The following is a 19997-nucleotide window of genomic DNA, read 5'->3' on the forward strand; positions in this document are numbered from 1 at the left end:
TGACATCAACAACTCTCTACCAAAGACTTCATGTTTTGGGAGGATGGAATCTCTCCAAAGAAATGTAAAAAGGAAAGGGGGTGGGGGAATGGATATATCTAAACCGAACTGCACCTCATGGTCTCTGTGGGGGTGGTGGACATTCTTGGGAAACCTCTTCAAAGCATGTAAAATGTTTTGGCTGCATACAGTTAGAGAAAGAAATAGCAAAAGAAGATGATGATGGTGTATGCTGGATATAAAAGCCAAATCCCTACTCTCAAATTCTGTCCTTTCTGTTCTGCATCCCACAGTTCAGAAGTCGGGAAGTGCTAACAGCAACCAGATTTTGTGTGTGTGTGTGCGAGAGAGAGAGAGAGAGACTTTATTGTAGACCTCAGAGACAGGGCAAATTCTTCTCCGCAAGTCCATCTCCGCATCTTAGATAGTTAGTTATTTGGCAGCTGGGGAATACAAAAGGTTTTTTACATTTATTTTTAGTTTGCATGAGTAGGTAGGTATAGCATTTGTACAGTGCCTAGCGTAAGAGGCCAGGAACCTTGATTGAGGTTCCTAGGCACCACCGTCAAATAAATAATAAACAGAAGTTCCATAGGTAGCCATGAATCTATTGGCTGTTTGTCTGAAGAGGCTGGTGGACAATGAAAACAGCAACAGCAATCAGATTTGTGTATTTTGCTGAAAACAGGAAAAATCTTGCACTGTTTCTGCCCTCCAGGATCGGCTGCATTTCAGCAGCAGGCGAGGTGATTGCTCCATGTAGTTTGTGGGTTAGTCTGAATTGCAATGTGTTCTGGGATCTGCAAGTGGAAATGTAATGTAACAGCCTTATTATTTATTAATAATAAATATTGAGCTGGATAAATTATTATTTATTGAAAATAATAATAACTAATTACCTGCAGAAATCTTAGCCAACTTCTGGGGAATTTATTGTTGAGGAGCTAAATTTCAGTAACTTCTATCAATATCAATTTCTGTACCTGTCATGTCGCTTCTCTTTAAAACTCTGCCCTGCCTCTTCAGAGCACTAGAGATGCCCACAAAGTGACCCTTGGTGCTGAAACACACTTTACTTTGTTGATCATGTAGAGCTTTTAAGAGCTCTGCTGCTGGAAGCGACTGTCCGTGAGGAGAAACATGCTTGCTCAAGGTGGAGCGGGCTGTACAATAATATATTTGTCATGTTTGTAATTGCAAATGTAATTAGCAAACAAGCTCTGGGGGATAGAGGACTTGAAACTTTCACTGCACATCATTTGACCCTGTGCTGGCTGGACAGGAGCTTGTGTATTGTTAACCCTCACCATTCCTGCACACCGCTCCTCTCTGTCTTCCTAGGGTTTACTAATGCTAAATTTTCTTTTCCATAGGTCTGACCTTGCTTTGATTGGGTGTGTGTGTTTATAATTTATTTTATTGCAAATGATTACGGTCGTTTCACTAATATTTCCTATTCCCTACTGCTTCTGACACCCTCTGGAAAGCATTCTGTGATGCCCTTTACAAAGAGCACTGTGTACAAATAAATACTAGCACATTGCACTGTTCAGTGCATTCTGATCACCGCAGGCAATGTTCCCATTCAGTGCCCCCTTACACTTCGCAAAGGCAACTTGTGAAAAACAGGTGGCAAGCTGTTATCACACAACCTGTGTTGGGTTTGTGTCCCTGCTGAGCTGAATTTTTCTTGCTCCCTTCTTCTAAATGGGGGAGCCTACTCAGCTCTGTTTCTTTCTATTGGGAGAGGGGGAACGGAGCACAAGAAATCCAATTCAATTTTTTGGGATCCCAGAAAATCCCACCCTAGTCATCCTTAATCTGACTTTGTCAGTTTGCAAAGAATATACTTGGCCCATGAGAATGTTATGGACAATAGAACCAGAATCCCTTCAGAAAAAAATCACTAACTTGTGTGTGAGGGGAAGAGTGTCCTTTGCTTTCTCTTGCAAATTCCTTCCTTAGTTGCTTTTCTGCTCCTTTCTGCGCTTGGGATTTAAGTTGCAGTAACATTCCATGACAGAACTGTTTTTGTTTTGTTTTTTAGTGTGAAAGGGAATGGATTGAGCATAGAGAGAGGCGGCCTGTCTTGTCCGATGCTGCACTGCCGGTGAGGTGTTCATTCTTTGGGCATCTCCCTGATTTTACATCCCATTTGAGAGGGGTGGGAGAAAAAGGAAACCTGTTCTACATTTGTTCTTTAGGAGGCTAAGAGCATTTGGTGAGAACCCTTCTCTGACAGTCCCAACTTTCCTTTTCTGTCCTAGGAAATCATGTCCAGTTCACCATACATTTTAAGTCTCAAACACTTTCTTTAACATAAGAAAACTAGGCCATCGGATGGGTTAGAGAGAGCCAGATACTTTCAGTTGGGGAGCCTGTGAAAGAGAGTCTCTTTTCAAAATGCCATTCATTCTGAACTGATTGTGCATTTTTAATACAGCTGTTTTTATTAGGAGATTTCTTGTTGCTATTTTTCTCCTATTCTCCCAGTCTTTCTCACGCGTATAGTTTCACAAAACATTATTTTTTAATTCCTTCTGTTTTTCTCCTGGCACTTTAAAGTTCCCTTCAGTAATAATGAGCCTCAATCGCTGGTGATGAAGCCATCACCGTGAACGATACCGGTGAGCGTATTGTCTCACTGTCCTTTGACTCAAGAGAAAGGTCAAAAGAATAGCCTTAAAAATGTTTAATTCTGTCATTATGATTTTGCATATGGAGATGATCATTTTAAGAGCATCTAGTTTTTCCTCCTCCACAAAGATGTGGGGAAAAGTAAAGGACATAAATATAATTTTATGTCAATTGCCTTCAGTAAATAAAGATTTTTTTGAATGTGTCTTTAAATGTGCTAGCAAAAACAATTACAAAACATCCTTCCACTGCGCTTTATACCAGTTTGTAGAGTTAAAAAAAAAATAAACACACAAAAAGAAGGACAGCAAATAATTTTGGTTTTCCTGATTTTATTTTTAAAAAGTTTTCCTTGCATTTTTTTGTTCATTCAATCTGACATGTTTTGAAACATCAACAGTGTTGTTTTATTTGCTTATTCTTAAAAAAAAATTCTTTATGGGATTTTCGCAGACTTAGAAATACAACAGTTAAAAATATAGGCTTGTGACATTGAGTTCAGGGGCTCATTTTATAACTGTTACCACAGTACTGGTAGCCAGGGTTAATCCCAAAATTTTGTAAATGTTTGTGTGTGTGTATTCATACTTCGTCTGCTTTTCATTTTTTTACAAATTATCCTTGATTGAAAGACTGTTTCTGAGAATTACCTTTGTCTTTCATTTGTTCCTTGTTTCAGAATTGGGTATGATAGGCAAACACTGCCTGATATATATTTTAGCTGTCTAAAAGGTGGGGGGAAGGTCAGATTAATATCTTTACAACACTCAGATTGCAGTCCCTCTCTAGCCCCTTTTCAGCCTCTCTGGGCATTGCCTTCCTCTCTCCACCCCTCTGACTTGCTGCTTCATTCAGCCTCTCAAATGTTTCTGTTTTTCTGCCGTTTGCATTTTTGGTCATTGTGAGGGAGTGTGTGTGGGGTGGCGGGGGAGGAGGCGCTGCTCTGTAGTGAGATGCAGGGCAGCTACTCCTATGAAACCAAAGACCTTAATACCCATTGCCTGACACTCTTTTAGCAGCCAGTTTGCTTATCAGATTAATCTGTAGTGCAAAGGTATCAGAAGGGAGCAAGGCACTCTTTATGCTTAACTGGATTATTAAGCAGTGATTTCCAGGCAATTGAGTGTAGCCTGCAATGCAGTCTAACCTGGGATCAGGGGCAGGGAGAGGAAGCATAGCTGTCTGATAGAGTCAAAACTTACTTTCAAAGCCAAATTAATCCCTATACGGGGGCCTGTAACAGTGGCACTTCAGCTTTAGAAAATATTTTACTTTCACTCCTTGTGGGCTTTTTCTGCCTTAACAGATCGAAGCAAGTGTGACCTTTTGAAAATGATGGTGAGATGTACTGATGTGTCCATACATTCTACCTTATACAAATGATACCAGACAGGTCGCCCTTAGAATAATTGATGAAAATTGTGCTGTTGCACCTTACACACTACACAGACTTAACATGAGTAAAGATGAGAAAGAAACAGTTTTATTCTCACATGCATGTGAATAAGTGTTTATATGTATAATCTGTGTGTGTATATATGTGTGACCTGAAGAAGAGCTTTGTGTAAGCTCGAAATCTTGTCTCTCTCACCAGCAGAAGTTGGTCCGTTAAAGGATAGTACCTCAGCCTCTTCTCTCTCTAATATCTTAGGACCAATATGGCTACAACAACATTGCATGTAATATATTATAAATAAACAAGCACACATACCATGTGTGTATGTGTGTGTGTATATTTCTATATAAAACAGGTACATATACTGTATATGTGAATATATGTGTATATGTTTACTCTAAATATAGTGTGTGTGAATACTGTCTATAAATGTGTATATCTACAGTGTGTGTACATAAAGTATATATGAAAATACTTCCTTCCTCATAGAAGTGTTCTATGGCTTAATTAATTAATATTTCTAAAGCTTTTGAGATCTTTGAATAAAAGGCATTCTAGAACTAAAAAGAAATTTAATGGTATCTAGATACAGTGTACATAACATCTGTATTTATAGATTTTTATAGTCTGAATTAGAGCAGATATAATTAGATCGTAGATAATAAGATTAGATATCATTGGATAGCTAAATGTGGTTAGATATTTTGTTTATAGATTTCCCCCCCACATCAGGGTTTCTGATTTTAAAGAAATGCAGTGATATTTACTTCTATTAAAATGCGAGAAAGGATGAAAAGACAAATGTGCAAAATATGGAGCAAACCACAAAGTACTGTTTGGATGAAGCTGGGGACTTGTGCCGAAGCCGGAAAAGTCAACACTTTGGTTTAATCTTTGGTTTACTTTTGGGAACTTTTATTTTGTTTTGGGGAGATTTTAAGCATGGCACTTATGGGAGGGCACAAAATGTAACATGCTTCCCACTGTATAGTTCATCACTTTTGAAAGAGTTTGAATAAGGAATTTGAATAAGGAATAATTCAAGTCACACCCTATCAAAGCAAACAGCATTTCTGACCATCCTGTTATAACTGTTAGGAGCCGCTTGCGATTTAAAATGAGAACTATTTGCTTTTGGTTCCAGTAAATTACAGTTAAAAGGCTGAAAGAACCATATGCCCTAAACAGTGCCTATACCCGTTTCTCCCATTCCAGAACAGATCCGGTCTTCAAATTTCTCCCCTGCCTCAAGACCATTGCCTTCTTAAGCCCCAAAACTGCAGTTTATTTCCCTATCATCCTTCATTTTCCCTCTGTGTATATTTGCAAAAGGAAATGAATTCCCCCAGCTCAGCACTACAGTATTATGTATATTTTTAATGTATTCATTTTTTCCTTTAAATTTTCACCTAAGGTGTTTAGGAAAATAATAGACACAACCATTTTTTAATGGTTAGTTGAAAGGAAAAAAATCTGCTTTTGGCTGTTCTGCTCTGTCGACATAGAGCTTCTTTTCTCAATTTGTGGGAAATGTTATAGATTCAATTCCCCTGTTGGACCAAGAGTTAAAAATTAATTCATGAATAATAAAAACCAATCAATCTGGTTGAGTTTAAGAAGGATTAGAAGAAAGGTTTTTGTACAGAAGCAGTTATATATCTTGGTGCTGATGTTGAACTATTAGATATTGTTCTGGTCTCCGCTGTTTATCTGATAAAGGTACTTGATTTGCAAATAGGATTGTTATCCTGATGACTAGCTAGATCCAAATCTCCAGCTTGCTGCACACATTCCTGCCCCATATGGAGATCACCAGCTGGGAAGGGTCAGTCTTTCAAGAGCAAAGTTTTGAAGGTGCTGGACTAGAGAAAGTATGAATTGGATTAATTAAGAAAGGTCAGGTGGCTGGTGTCTATTACAAGTTCTCATCCACTGCTTAGCAGATAATTCATTTGATTAAAAATGTATGGATGGTAAAGGGAATGTAACAAAATACATGTTTTAAAAATAATTTAAACTCATTATTTGTAAAAGCTGGGATATTCAACAAAGCCTATGGGATTTAGGCATCCAAATCCCCTTCAACTCCAGTGGGACTGTGGCAAATATGCTGGGTTCTGTACAATACACAGCAGGCAAGGTAGTCCCTGCCCAAGGGAGCTTACGGTCCAGTAGACAGGCATAGAAAGAACAGACAAACTGGCAGAGCCAGAGGAAAGAGTTACTTTCCATAGTCTACCACCTTCAAAACTTTGCTCTTGAAAAGTGGAGACTCCCCAGCTGGCAGTTTCCTATAGCGTGCAAGTGAGTGGGCAGCAGGCTGGAGATTTGGATCCAGTTAATTTATTTGCTTCAGGAGGACTAGAAAGAAAATGTTTTGGTTGTTTTATTTTTCAAAGGTTGGGCTCCAGTTTTGGGGAGTTTCTTTGCTGTTGAAAATAACTGATAAAGAGCAATGTATGCACAGTTATTCTCTCAGAGCAGAGTCTTGCTGTGCAGTGGTGTGGAATAGGGTATGGGGTAATTGCACGTCTCGTGAGATAGCGTTGGAGCTCAACACAAGAGTGAATAAGGCAGGCCAAGGACAGAAGCACTACGTTGTCTTTCCACACCACAAAGCGATTCACCGCAATCAGTTAAGAAGATGTGCTTATGTGGGTGAGGAAGAAAGACATGACAGCGGCATTGGGTAAGGCAGAGTAAAGGGATAGAGCCAGTATAAGCTCCAAAAAGTCTGCTCCTGTAAGAGCTGTTCAAGATTATATAGCACTTTGAGTTAAAAACAACTGCTCCGTTAACAGGAGTTTGAGGTTAACCCCAGCTTCAGCTTCAAATAGCCACAGCACCTTCTGCTTTGGCAGTTCGGTATGGAAAAATTGTCATTGCAGAATTTTTCTGAGGTTACAGGATATGTCAGTCACTAGTTTAAACCTGAAGGAGACTTGATGTTAAATAGGAATAGGAGAGAGACCTGAGAAAGTAGTGTCATTTTTCCAAAACAAGAATGGAACTGCATACCTTACTGGGAGATCAGTCAGTCAGTGCCCATCATCTTTGCCTCAGCCTGCCTTAAAATAGCTCTGACCATTACGGTACTCCAATCCATGCACCAGATGAGAAAAGTCAGAAGAACTCTACAGCCCCCTGCAGGACTTGGTTGATACTGCATTGACACATCAGAGTTGATGAAGTACTGGGAAGGGTTACAATCACAGATTACTTTTTACATATGTAATTCTGGGAAATAATCAAATTACTTTGTGGTCTGAGAAGTAAATATGGATTCCTTTCAGCCACTTATCTTGGCAGTTCTTTAATTCCTGTGTCAATCACAGAATCAGATATTAGAGATGTAACTATTGGGTCATCCAGCCCATCTTCCTATGGCAATGCAGGATTCTGCTCTATGGTACATTTTCCAGTATTCTATCTAGTCTAGTTGTAAGTGTCACAAGTGAGGAGACTTCCATCCCTTCCCTCCAGGGATGATTCCACAGCCTAAGGAGTTCTCATAACAGAAAATACTTTTTCCTAATATTCAGCGCAAAAGTTTTCCTTCTTAATTTCATCCCATTCCTCCTGATTATGTCCTCTACTATCATGCTAAGCAATTTCTGTCCATCCTTCCTGTTTATTCTCTCTTCAAATATTGGTATATTGTTATCCCCTTAGACATCTGTTGATCTCTCTTCCTAATGAGTCCAGACAACCACCTGATCACTTTTGGGTGCTCAAAGCTGCATCCAGTTTGTCAGTATCATTCTGATAAAATGATGCCCACAAATTAACACAGTATTCCAGGTACAATTACAGCAGAACTGTGTGGAGAATTGTCACCTCCATACTTCATGACATTGTAAGGCAATATCCCTGGAGTGGACGGTTGGCAGTGGAGTTAACACACAAGACTTCAGGATCTGAATGACTGAGCTAGAAGACTCAGGTATGTTGCTCAGTGTCTGTAACAGGCTCTTTGTAGTCCAGACACTAGAGGGAGAGAGAGAGAGATTCATTGTGTAAGTGTGGTATACACATTCCCCATGACTTTTCCAAAATAACAGTCTGTGGAGCCAGATGTTTGTTAGCTAATCCCCTGTCTGTCATAAAATACATTTTGTTCAGAACAACTAATGAATATATATATTCTTAAGTATTCTTTTACTTTCTTTTTATTAATAGCTGGTTTAGCAGGGTGCTTCTTACTTCCAAAATGTTTGTTCCTCTTTTATTTCTCATTAAAGGCAGATGTTGAAAAGCAGTAACCCAATCATTTTTGGCTTGCCACTAAACTAATCCCCCTATTCAATCTTTAATAGTCCTACTTCCTCCAAGTACTTCTACCATGGGGAATGACACCATGAAAGTCATGCTGTCCAATATGAGCAATCTCCGTATGTAATGATCACCAGTGTTACAGCTACATTAGAACTTTGATACTTCTCATGGCGGACCATCAGACGAGACAAAAGAGCCTCACAAACTCAAGAAGGAATCTTTGTTGCCTTCTGAGATGGAAGACCATACTAAATGGCAGTAACTCACAGTGATTCACTTTTCCCCACACAGAAGTAAACTAATCAGTACTTCACAACTTCTAGGAGTGACTAATGTGTAACTGATTCCATTTTACATCCAGCAATGAGTAATTTGTAATAATTACTGCACATTCTCAAAGTAACTAACAACCATGAGATGCTGTCAGTGCATGTATAGTATAGAAGGATATTGTTGATAAGAATGTAAATAGGAGACTAAGATAGGAGAGGTCAGTAAATGAAGACACTATCATCAAGTCTTTTGAGTTCTGCATCTGAAGATGCTTTGGGCGGATTCTTATTTTCACTGGGGTAAATGAGGAGTAACTCAGTTGAAATCAGTAGTTACCCCAGTGTAAAACTGATGTGAGATCAATATTAGGCCTTTCAGCTTCACATCATAATAAGGGAAGATACACCTGGAATTGTTTAAAGAGATCTCTGTGAGAAGCAGACTAATGCTCCTACTGTACGGGGAAGACAGAAACTAGCATTCTACGCTCTGCAAAACTGCCAGGTGCTCTTATTGAGTCAGATCACCAGCTGCTTCTTTCAGAGTTCAGGTTTCATGCTTCTAATGCATGAAACAATTCCTTCAGTCCTTTGGGAATAATTTGGAGTATGCTGGAGGAAGCTACAGAGTGGTAATTGGGGATGAATTTGATGCATTGCTGAAATGCACAGAGGACAAAAAGGCAAATGAAGTGTGAGAGGAGACAAAGTGTGAACTCACTGAAGTTGCAAAGAATATTATTGGGATAAAAACATGGCAGAGAGGAATAAAACAAGGCTCAGATGAAGTATTCTGTCATGTGGAGAATCCCTGAGAACTCCAGGCAGGAAGGTGCTCTGATGAGAGAATGAGGAAGAAATCCATGTGGAGGGAGTTGACCCATGCAAATGCTGTTGAAACTCTATAGTGCCACCAAACTGAGCAACAGTAAAGCCCTCACAACAGCACATGAAATCAAGAAAAAGTGAAAGAAAGATGATAACCTCTGCTCTGAAACAAGGCAGGCTGCCTGATAGCCCCGACTGGGGAGGAATTCCAAAAGAACTCTCTAGCCCCTTAAAATCTGAAATGAGCAACGTGTGAACAAAATCCACAGAGACAAAGCTTGGAAGAGATGACAGCACTGCTGCTGAAAAAGGGATGAGTTCTTTACACAAGATCTCTCAGGCCAGAAGGGAAACCAGCAATGGCTGGATGACTGATACCAGCTGATAATCACACCTCTGCCCCTCCACCCCAGACAGGTGGTTTGAAGGAGAGTTGGAGTTACAGGCTAGCATCACACAATTCTCATGTGAGCAGCACCCGACAACCAGTTACTCTAGGAACAGTGTTTGAAGATGGAATGCAAACTGGAGGCAGAACAAGCAAGGGCAGAACTGAGGTCAGGGAGCGTCGGATCAGACATGTAACCTAGACATAATGATTGGGGGAAAAAAACAAAGAAAGTGAACCCAGTCCTCATGACTGTCTTATTCGTGTAACCAGGGTTTCTGGTTTTAGGTTGAAACTGATAAACTGTGACAAATTCCCCACATTTAAGATAAAGTTTTATAAAATATACACTGCAAATGCCCAGGCCAGGGGCAGTTCATTCCAAGGAAAGGCGGGGTTTTGAGTTTGTATCTATAGTGAGCTGGGGGGAAAGGATTTTTTAAAATGCATATTAGAAAAACCGACTTTCACAAAAACTGAGTCAGGATTTGCTTAAAAATAAACATTAAATCCAACAAACAATAATAACAGCACTAACCTTTGTCCTATCCATCTCACGAGCAATTTCAAACCAACACCTCAGTATGCCTCTGAGCCACTCTGCTGGAAATGGGCTTTCCTTCAGGTTTGAGGAACATGTCACACTGAGCAAGTGGCAGCCAGATCGGTGCAAGGTGTAGCACTGCAGAGAGGTTTCGCCACAGCGATTAAGCTTTCATAAAAATATACAATGTCCTTTGTGCTCGATGTCTCTGATAGTGCCAGGTCATTTGTGAAAGCAGAGTCTGCTACCTGCAGCCTTCTTGATGAGTGACATTGAGATCTGGAACTATGCGCAGCCAGAGGTGAATTGTACCTGAGAGAGATGGTGAGACTTGGGAAGCAGGATATTCCAAAGAGCGGAAGAGTTTGAAATGGAGCCATTGATAATGGAAAGAGTTATAGTGATGGACTTCATGGAGTTTGAGGAATAGGGATTGCCCTCATCAGATCAGGAGATAATTTATTACAGCATGTTTAGTGTCCTGGAAATTGGAGAAGACACACTAATTGGAAGCTGATAGAAGCTCTATCTTATGTGGATGCTCCAAAGGAGTGGGAGGAGACAGGAACCATGTCCCAGTATGAGGCTTAATGGAAACTGATGGAAATGGAATCCAAAGGTGGTGTTCACGGTGAGGTGGAGCACATGGCCTGCTGAGTCCTGGCTTGGCACTTGGAGGGAGCAGAAGCTCAGAACCATCCCGTTTTGTCATTTTTGCCTCTGTGATGGATAAAATAAAAATAGCCATAAGAGAACAGACAGGGAGGAAAACTTACAGTGAATCAATCCTAGAGAGAGAAAGGTGATTAGCTTATCTCAGGGTTTTCTTTGACCTGCTCAGTGGGCTCATGCTGACACTTGCAGTGGCTTTAACTCTCTGTGCTCTAACCTAGTGCTTAGTCCTGCTCCGTGGAATTACTGAGTCCTCCAGTTGTTCCATTGCGGTTTAACAGCAGTTAATGGCAGTAGCCAGCCTCACTCTCTGCTGATTTGAAATATTTTATACTGAAAATAGAGTGAGTGAGGTGAGAGTAGAACATGACAAAGACCCTCTCTGCTTAAAGGGTCATTAAAGGGCCAGGCTGATTTGCGTTCTGGCCATTTATATTTGCAAAGGTGCTTGTCACAGAGTATGTAGGTTTGGGTGATGTGGGGTATGGGGGGTTCTGTGGAAAGTGTTCATCTGTATGTGTTTGTTGAATGCTTTGTTTAATGTCTTTATGTTGGTGTTTAATGTGAATGTAGGAGTATGCATGCTTGTGTACATATGGTGGGTAGTGGCGTATATGTCTCTTTGTTAGCATTAATGGATTTCAGTGTGTCGATGCATGTGTGTATTGTTTGATGCTTGTGCATGCATCTTGTGCACACTCATGCGTGATCCTTGTGCACATATTATTCTTTTAAGACATACAAAATGCAAGTTACAAATGAGGCCTACTCAGTGTGGCCCAGATATTTCAAGCAGCCAAGGTGCTTGCAGCCATCCCAGCTCCATGCAGTTCCTATTATCTTGGCCAGAGGGAAGGCTCCCTTTGGGCTCACCTGGAAAAGCTAGCGCCTGAGGGTACTGGAAGACCTAACTGGAGTGTGAATTGCAGTACTGTGCAGATGCTCATACTTGGGGACTCAGCCATGAAATGGGGAACTCCAGGAACCAGAGGCCTCCACTCCAGTGTCTGGCCCAAGGCTGGCGATAGAATAGAATCATGGAATTATTTATTCCGTAGTGCCTACAAATGAATTTATTCTGTAGTGCCTGTCTAATCCTATGTCTGTGAAGAATATAGGATTAGACAGGTGTTTGCCCCTCAGAGTTTACAATCTTAAAGGACAAAGACCAAACAAGGGACGGGGGAAAGGGGAATAGCAGTCTAGAAATTAGTGAAGGAAAAGCCCACTGGGTTCCATCCAGATCTTGCTACCAGAGCAGAATTGTTCCCTACAGCACCTTTTCTACAGTTTTGTTGTGCCTGGATTTAAAGGTGCAGAGTTCTGAGTAAGCAACAAATATCTGTGCATGCGAATGAAAGAGCAAGGCACTGTTGCTCCATGGGGAGTGAGGAGGTGAGGTGGCAACATGCACTCACAAGTGATTCTAAGTCCCTTGCAAACGTGGTATTGTCAGTCGGGTGAGTATTTTGACATTTACTCGTCACTCTGAAAGAGAGGACACAGCCTCTGTCTCTGACAGCAAGTCTCTAGAATGGAGTTAATATTGTTCTGTGACTGAAAGGGCCAGTTAGTCTCCAAGAGACACCAACCAGCAGCACTCAGAAATATTAACAACAATAAAAGTACATTATACAATTCATCAATCTTTTTGTTTCCTGCATTGAAGCGATACTGCTCAGGGCACTCTGGTTACACAGAGGTCAAAACTTTCATTAGACCTCCCCTCCCCCCCCACACGCTCGCATACATCCTTTCCCAGGGTGCTCTAGAACTTTCCTATAGGAGTGGGTGCAGCTGGCAGCTTGGCACAGGCGCACGGGGCCAGGAATGATTGTTTAGTTCAAGACAAAGTGAAAGATCGGTCTTTTAGATAGGAGTGAAAATATTACACATTTCCTCCATGTCAGTGCAGGCCAGTTCTGATTTTAAAAATGAAATATGGCAGCTAATTAATCTAGATCACAGCTTAATCGCCTGTGGTCGTTTTTTAAAAAAACATTTTTGTGTGAATTTAGTGCTCATGAAAGTGAGAAACTCATATCATTGGGCAGACCAAGGCACGGTGTGAGCAAGCCACTTCCCCCTGCCTCTCCACCAGTGCACCTCAGTCTTGACCTGCCACAGCCTCTGCTGTTCAAGATCTGAGCACACCCTTATTTTACTTATGTACCTTAAACCTAGTGTGCAGCAGATTTCCACAGCTCTGCCAATGAACTTTGATCCAGATCTGCAGCACCCCTGTACTTCATTAATCTAATCATGAAGATTCCAAAGCACAGACTTGCAGTTGTGCAGATTTATAGTTTGATGTTGGTGGGCAAATATCCGCTTACGTATTTGCATTATAGTAGCACCCTGAGGCCTCCTACCAGGATTGGGGCTCCATTTTGCGGCATGCTGTTCAAACACATGGTCAGAGATGGTACCTGCCCTGCAGTGCTTCCAATCTAAAAGGACAAATAATTGACAAAGGAAAGGGGAGCAGGTTAGAACACAGATAGTGATCAAGGCCCTGATAGGTGCATATCTTGCCAGTTCCATTCTTCCCTCAGAGAACATCCCAAGTGTAAGTAGCAGCATGGAGGAAGGCTTGTAGACATTTATGTGAGGGGCTGACAAATTGGTGGAAAGCGCTGGCATAGCTGATGGACTAGAAAAGGTGGGCTGGGCAACATGGTAAGTTCTGTATTAAATTCTTTACGGTGGTTTAAAAAAATCCTACAGAAAAGGCAATAATTTTCTATTAAATTCTGTAGGACTGTTCATTGATGGTTACATCATTTAAAAACAAATAATTTGCTCCATCCTCATGCTTGCGGTTATCCTTGCCTGGGTTATGATTTTGGCTGATCTAACAGGCTAGGCAGAGTTAAACCCGATTAGTATGCTGTGGGAGGCCTGCAAGGAAAACTTTAGAGCAGTGTAAAAGGTGATGCTGGTGAATCAAGATCTTCACTCTCGAAGAGTTGAACCACAGCAGAGTACTGGTGTTGGGGGGCTGTGCAAGAGGCCATCGTCTTTCAGATGAGATGTGAAGCTAAGGTTCTGACTACTGTGTCCTTAACCATCCCATCATGTTGGGGTATTAATCAGTTGGGGCATTAATTCCAGTGTCCTGACTAAACTTCAACTGGGGTAATTCCATTCTTGCTCCTTGTGTTCCGCAGGAGTTGCAACCAGACACAAGATTCTTCTTTTCCTCCTATCTTAAACTGTCGTGCAGCATTGATATGTACTATAAAATAGCTGCTGTGTTCTGCCTCAGAGGTGGCTACATTTCTGGAGAGGATGAATGGATCCCTTAATGTGTGATCAATTTGCAGAGTGATTTGAAAACCTTTTGGCTGAATGGCACTGTGTAGTACGTATAAAGTTATTGCAATAATATGAACACCACATTCTGTCAATTTTTTTTAAATGTCCTTCTTATTGAGTGGATAACATGAGTGCTTCCATTTTGTGAGGTAATAACTGTACCATAAAGCTAAATAAAATCAAAGGCCAATAACTTTGTGTTAACAAGAAGTTGTTAATATATTAATAAAACTTCGCAATAGTGCTTGATATCCTTTATATTAACTGATTATACTTATCTGTCTAAGGAGTGAAATGTTTTGAGATGTAATGGGGTAAAAATATTGTCTCTTATTCTGTCATCTGGATGAAACAAGATGATGAGGTGGCTGTTTGTTGAGGGCACATGGAAGGTGAGCCCTGAGGACTGCAGCAAATCAGAGTGCACGGATATGAAGAATGGATGGTTAATATACAACTAGAGCCTTGATTTGTGGAGAGAGATGCATCTCAATATAGTAACTAGGATCCAGACAAACTACCATAACCCTGAAAGCACAATACTAATGGGGTAAATTTTGCTAGGTAGCGTTTGAGCCGTGACTCTCCCATTGGCTTCAAGTGAGGGTCGTGTGGCTATCTTGGGAAATGGTTTGAGAAGTTCAGGGTACGAGTCAGAGAAAGGGCAAGAATTCAGAGTTCACAGTTATGTGGAACAGAGCAGTTTCACTGTAGTCTAACTATTGTAACAGGTAGAGCTGCAAACACCCTTAGCCCAGACCGAGGGCACTAAAAGTCATTTGTGATGGCTTCAGGTAAGGACCTGTCTGTTAATCAGGACATGGGCAATAAACAAAAATTCACAGAAGCCTGTGACCTGTCCCTGACTTTTACTAAAAATAACTGTGACAAAATGGGGATGGAGGAGGATCCAGCATCCACCACTGCTGGGACTCTGGGGTCCCCACAGTGGCTGAGAGGGCCAGGGTCTCCCTCGCTGCCCGTGGCAGGTGGGATCTGTGGCTTAAAGCCTGGGGCTGAAGTGGAGAATGTCACGGAAGTCTCTGGAAGTCACAGATTCCATGACCTCCGTGACAAAATCTTAGCTTTAGTCATGATCTCTCTCTTTTCCATCTTCTGACCTAATTCCATCTATCTACAAGCTACTTGCACTACTGTACAGCCTCCACCTCCATAGTATCTCAAGTCTGTTGGGTGTTTAGTGGGAGGAAGAATAGTAATATTTATATGGGTTTTAGTATTACACATTATTAATTCTTACAAAACAGGACTGCCAGGAACCCTGGGGGGGGCGTACCGTAAACTGTTTCATTTTATTGCAGCCCCCTGGGGAAGAGTCTGGGTTTCTGTCTCTGGAATTGCTTTGTAAAGGTGATGGCTAGTTAGCATTTATCTAGAACATTTGATCTCTGAAGCTCAGTCAACTGTCACTCAAACTTTGTCCAGATTAGAGGAGGAGAGAAAAACAAGACTGGGCTAAGCACCAGTGAACTGACTTACGGAGCCGTCCTACACTGACCCCTTGGGGTGCTGGTGGACTAGATGGAACTTATTGGGCTTTTCCAGCTCTAACTTCCATGATTCTATGAAAATTAATGAGGCAAGGCAGTCACAGTCTTGGAATGAAAGAAATCTGAGGACTTCCAACCAGTGTTCTCTTTTGTTTTCTCCATCAAGGGGAGCTGATTAAGAGGCAAGAGCATCGCAGCAGGTAACAGCGCAACCGCCCCAACCTCCATCCATAAAGTCATTATTCATGAAACTGAGTTCACACTGGCCTAATGGAAGGGTCCTTTTCCCTTCATTGCTTATTTCTGTCCCCTACCCAAGAGTCTTCCACTGATGTTATTGCTGTGCAAAACTCTTACCTGCCTTCTCACCAAGAGTCATTAATTTAGCTCGAGGACAAAATTTTTAGAGAAGAAATGGCAAAAATTTGACCTTCAAGAAAATTGAAGGTTTCCTGTGTGATGTTGGACAAGTGACTTAATCTCTCTGTGCCTCTATTCGCCATGTGTAAAATGAGGGTCATAGTGTTTTCTTTTCTCTACTATTTGTCTGTCTTCCTACTTAGATTGTCCCTGCCCTAATAAGTACAATCAATTAGTAGGAGTGTGTACAGTGCCTAGTGCAGTGGGGCATCTAGGCACATCTCTATTAATACTAGTAATGATAGTGATGATGCTTTTAATAAGAGACCTTTCTGCTCCATCCATAATCCCATAAATCAGATTGTTTTCCATTCCTGTTTTGTCAGGACTGGAGTTTCCAGAGATGGATGCCACGAATGCTGGGCCCTGTGCCCTCAAAGATGCATTTCTGAATTCAAGGGGACAGCTTTCACATTGGAGACCTGCGCATGCACTACCTTGTCATAGAAACTTTAGGCAAAAAAAGCAGAAGCTGACCTTGCTCCTCTAAAAATGGCTTTGCAAATATGGCCTGTATTTGTGTGTGTACTCCCGTGCCTCCTCCCACAAACATACAATGAGTCACTTGCATATGGAGGCACCTGATTAGCACATCAGGTGATGAGGTGCGTGCATTTTCCAGTTTTAAAAAATATGCTCCTATCTATTCTTTCCCTTCCTGCTAGTAGCTATACTAAAAATAACCAGGGCCCTAGACTAACCTCTGTAGGCACCTGTGACTAGGACTGGAACCGTTTTGGGATTGTGTGTTTCTTAAAGTTATGGACAGAGCTGTAGATCAGAGGAGCAATCACATTTTTTTTTAATGTCAGGAAGCTGCTGGTCAGTTGACTATTATTATTAATTTGTATTTTGGTTGCAATCTACTGGTCCTAATCAGGATATAGGCCCTAAAGTACTGGATACTGCACAAACATAAAAGTCAATCCCTGCCTGGAGTTGCATTGGTGCAGCTGCACCACTCTAGCTTTTAAGTGTCAAGAAGCCATTGGAGTCTACAATCTAATATAATAAAAGATCCAAGAAAAGTATGTAATGGACAAAAGATGGGAATTGGGGAGGGAGGATGATGGTAGCAATGGTATGAACACACAGTACAAGGGTAGTATGCGTTTCATAGCACAGAGTAAAGTGACAGAGCTCAGTGGAGCCTGATGTGTTGCCAACTCTTCTGAGTTTATTGAAAGTCTTGCAGCATTTGGTGTTTTTTCTTATAGCATCAGCTCCTGGACTCAGTTTTCTCCACTTTCATTTTAAAAAAGTAACTCTCTAGCCCTCAGGAATGCAGAGAAAAGTTTGAAAGCATGACTCAAGAAACCCCAGAAGGCTCAGAAACATAGAGGCAAATAAAAAGAATCTAACATTTATTATTATTTAAAATATCGTGATTTTGGGGAGCCTGACTCATGATTTTTGCATGCTTGAGTTGCCAGTAGTAAGGCTGAACAGTGTAGGACAGATCTGAGCTGGGGAGTAATGGGTTAAAGCAACAGAGTGGCGTATGGAATGAGTACTGTAGGACAGGCCTGAGCTGTGGGAGAAGCCCTGTGGGAGGGATCTGTGCTCATCCAGAATCCCTTTGACCCAAATCCACTGGCTGCATTAACCCATGCAGATCCGTAACTAGAAAGCGGGAGGTGACTCTGCCAGTGTTAGGCTCTGTATTGCTCCAAGCATTCAGGTGATGCATGCAGTGTCCTCAAAAAGATCCCGGTTCCTGGCTGCTCCCACCTGGCAGATTGAGAAGGCTGGAAGCCTGGGAGTCAGTCCAGGAACTGCCTCTCCGAGGCAGGAGGGGGGCAGCATCTTGCCTTTGTACCACACACAGACTAATCCTTGCCCTTCCCCAGCCCTGGAATTGATGCCTTGTTTCCTCCTGAGCTCTCCTGCCGTGTGGGGTACATTCCTGGAAGAACTTTGCCTGTGACACAGCAGATCGACGGGCCCAGGCTCAAGTCACCTCTCGTTCCTGGGATCAATACAATGTTGGCGTGTGATGCTGGGGCTGGCATCACTGCTCCTTTCAGGTCTAGCATTGATTAGCTGCAGCCTGCAAATAGAACTAGAGCGGTAATGCTGTGTGACCTCGATAACCCCTTCTCAGGAGCCTGCTGGAGCCAAGGGGCTTCTCACCACCATCGCAGCCAATAGAACCATTTCATTAGTCTGGAAAGGTTAATTGCATTGAAAACTGGCATAGTCCTCAGTGCGTGACCATCATAAAGCTGCACAGCAGTGCAAGGCCTGGAACCTTCCCAGGGAAGGGGGAGCACATCTGAGCTCTGAGCATGAACCCAGCTCCACCCAACTGCACTTCTGAACAGAAAAAGTCAGACCCCAAGTTTTTCTCTCTTGTCTCCATTCCATTCCTCCTGCTGCTGCGCATCCTCCTCTTCACTTCTGCTTACCCTTTGTCTCTCATCCCTCTCTTCTCTGCCAGGGTACATCTTGCTTTGGGGAGGTGGGGGGTGGGGGAGAATTGGCTTCTGAGCTGGTGAAAGATATTCCCTTGTTATGCATCAGTCAGAATCCTGTCATGCAGCCCACAGCTGCTTGAATGGTTAATACAGATGTGTGGCCAGTAGAAGCATTGCAGGCTGGGATCTGTAGTCTCTGTGAGCCACAACTCTGTGCTTATGGTAAGGCAATTGCATTCTTCTCTATTTTATGCCAGTTAGATATAGACCTCGGGCTTCTGGCAAGTTGTTGCTACAGCTCTTGGCTGGGTGTAGTTTGAGTTCCCCCTGCTGCAAAATGCCGTATTTACATTTTGTATCCTTCCCAATTCACATTACAATCACCACCTCTGTGGAAAACAATAGGACAAGCTGATTTTATTAAAGGTTTGCCCTTCATCTCAGACATTTTATTGATAATATAAAATAAAAATTATATATTTTGCAAGATGAAAATTCCTCCCAGAGAGAATTGTTAATGAATCTGCTCTAGGGAGCATGTATATTTATTTACATGTCTGTTAAAAACATATTATTTAAAAAAATACGAGGATTTCCTGGTCTGTGGGAGAGCTGAAGATGGGTGGGGAGATGAAGTGTAAGGGCTGCCACCTTCTAAACACCATCCTCTGTGGCAGACTCAGTCACATCCTTACTCTAGGATGTGTGTATTGTGGCATCACAACTCAGTGTTATGATATCCTGATGTAGCCAGCACCACATCAGGTTTAATATCTTGTAAGCAGCCACTGGACAGCTCTTTTGAAACTGAGACTCCCCTTCAGCCACAAGCAGGATGGCTTGCTATCTGGGACCCCTGCCTGCTGGAGATGCAGCAGTGTTGGAATTTAGCTGTCAGAACTACAAGGATCCCCACTTTGTTACTTTTAGCCCCCTTCCCGGCAGGTACTAATGCTCAGTAATTCCCACGAAGAGGAGAATATGGTGTGCAGGAACCTCCTGCAGCAGCTTGAAAGGGAAGTAAGGAAAGAGAGAGAGAGCCAAATGGAGGTCTGAAGGATGAAAAGGAGAGAGGAGGATGGGGGGACGTCTTGTCCGTGTCAGGAGGGCTGTTTTTGTATTTTGAATTGCTGTTCCCATGTGCGCTGGGCTCTCAGTGGGAAGGGCACAGCGAAGAGCTCTCTCTTTAATACAGTATGTGTTTTATCTCCACAGACTTCTTGCAGACTTAGTTTAAAGATCTCAGCTCAATACCATTAGTGTATCTCTGCTGAAGGCCCTTTATAAAATTGATTAGAAAGTGGGCTTTTGCATGTGTG

General features: G+C 42.0%; 1 protein-coding gene across 5 annotated transcripts in view; it reads left to right on the forward strand.

Moving 5' to 3' along the window:
- Positions 1-19997, forward strand: part of ESRRB (estrogen related receptor beta) — a 167856-nt gene that overhangs the window by 61273 nt on the left and 86586 nt on the right. For 2 of the 5 annotated variants that reach the window (XM_084632615.1, XM_084632617.1), the window contains exon 2: positions 2048-2110. The exons of the other annotated variants lie outside the window; for them this stretch is intronic. In XM_084632615.1, the coding sequence (XP_084488741.1) occupies positions 2048-2110 (63 nt within the window). The remainder of the gene's footprint in view (positions 1-2047; positions 2111-19997) is intronic. 5 annotated transcript variants of the gene reach the window in all.

This window comes from Lepidochelys olivacea, assembly GCF_965140295.1.
Source record: "Lepidochelys olivacea isolate rLepOli2 genome assembly, chromosome: 6".
Classification (NCBI taxonomy): Eukaryota; Metazoa; Chordata; order Testudines; family Cheloniidae; genus Lepidochelys; species Lepidochelys olivacea.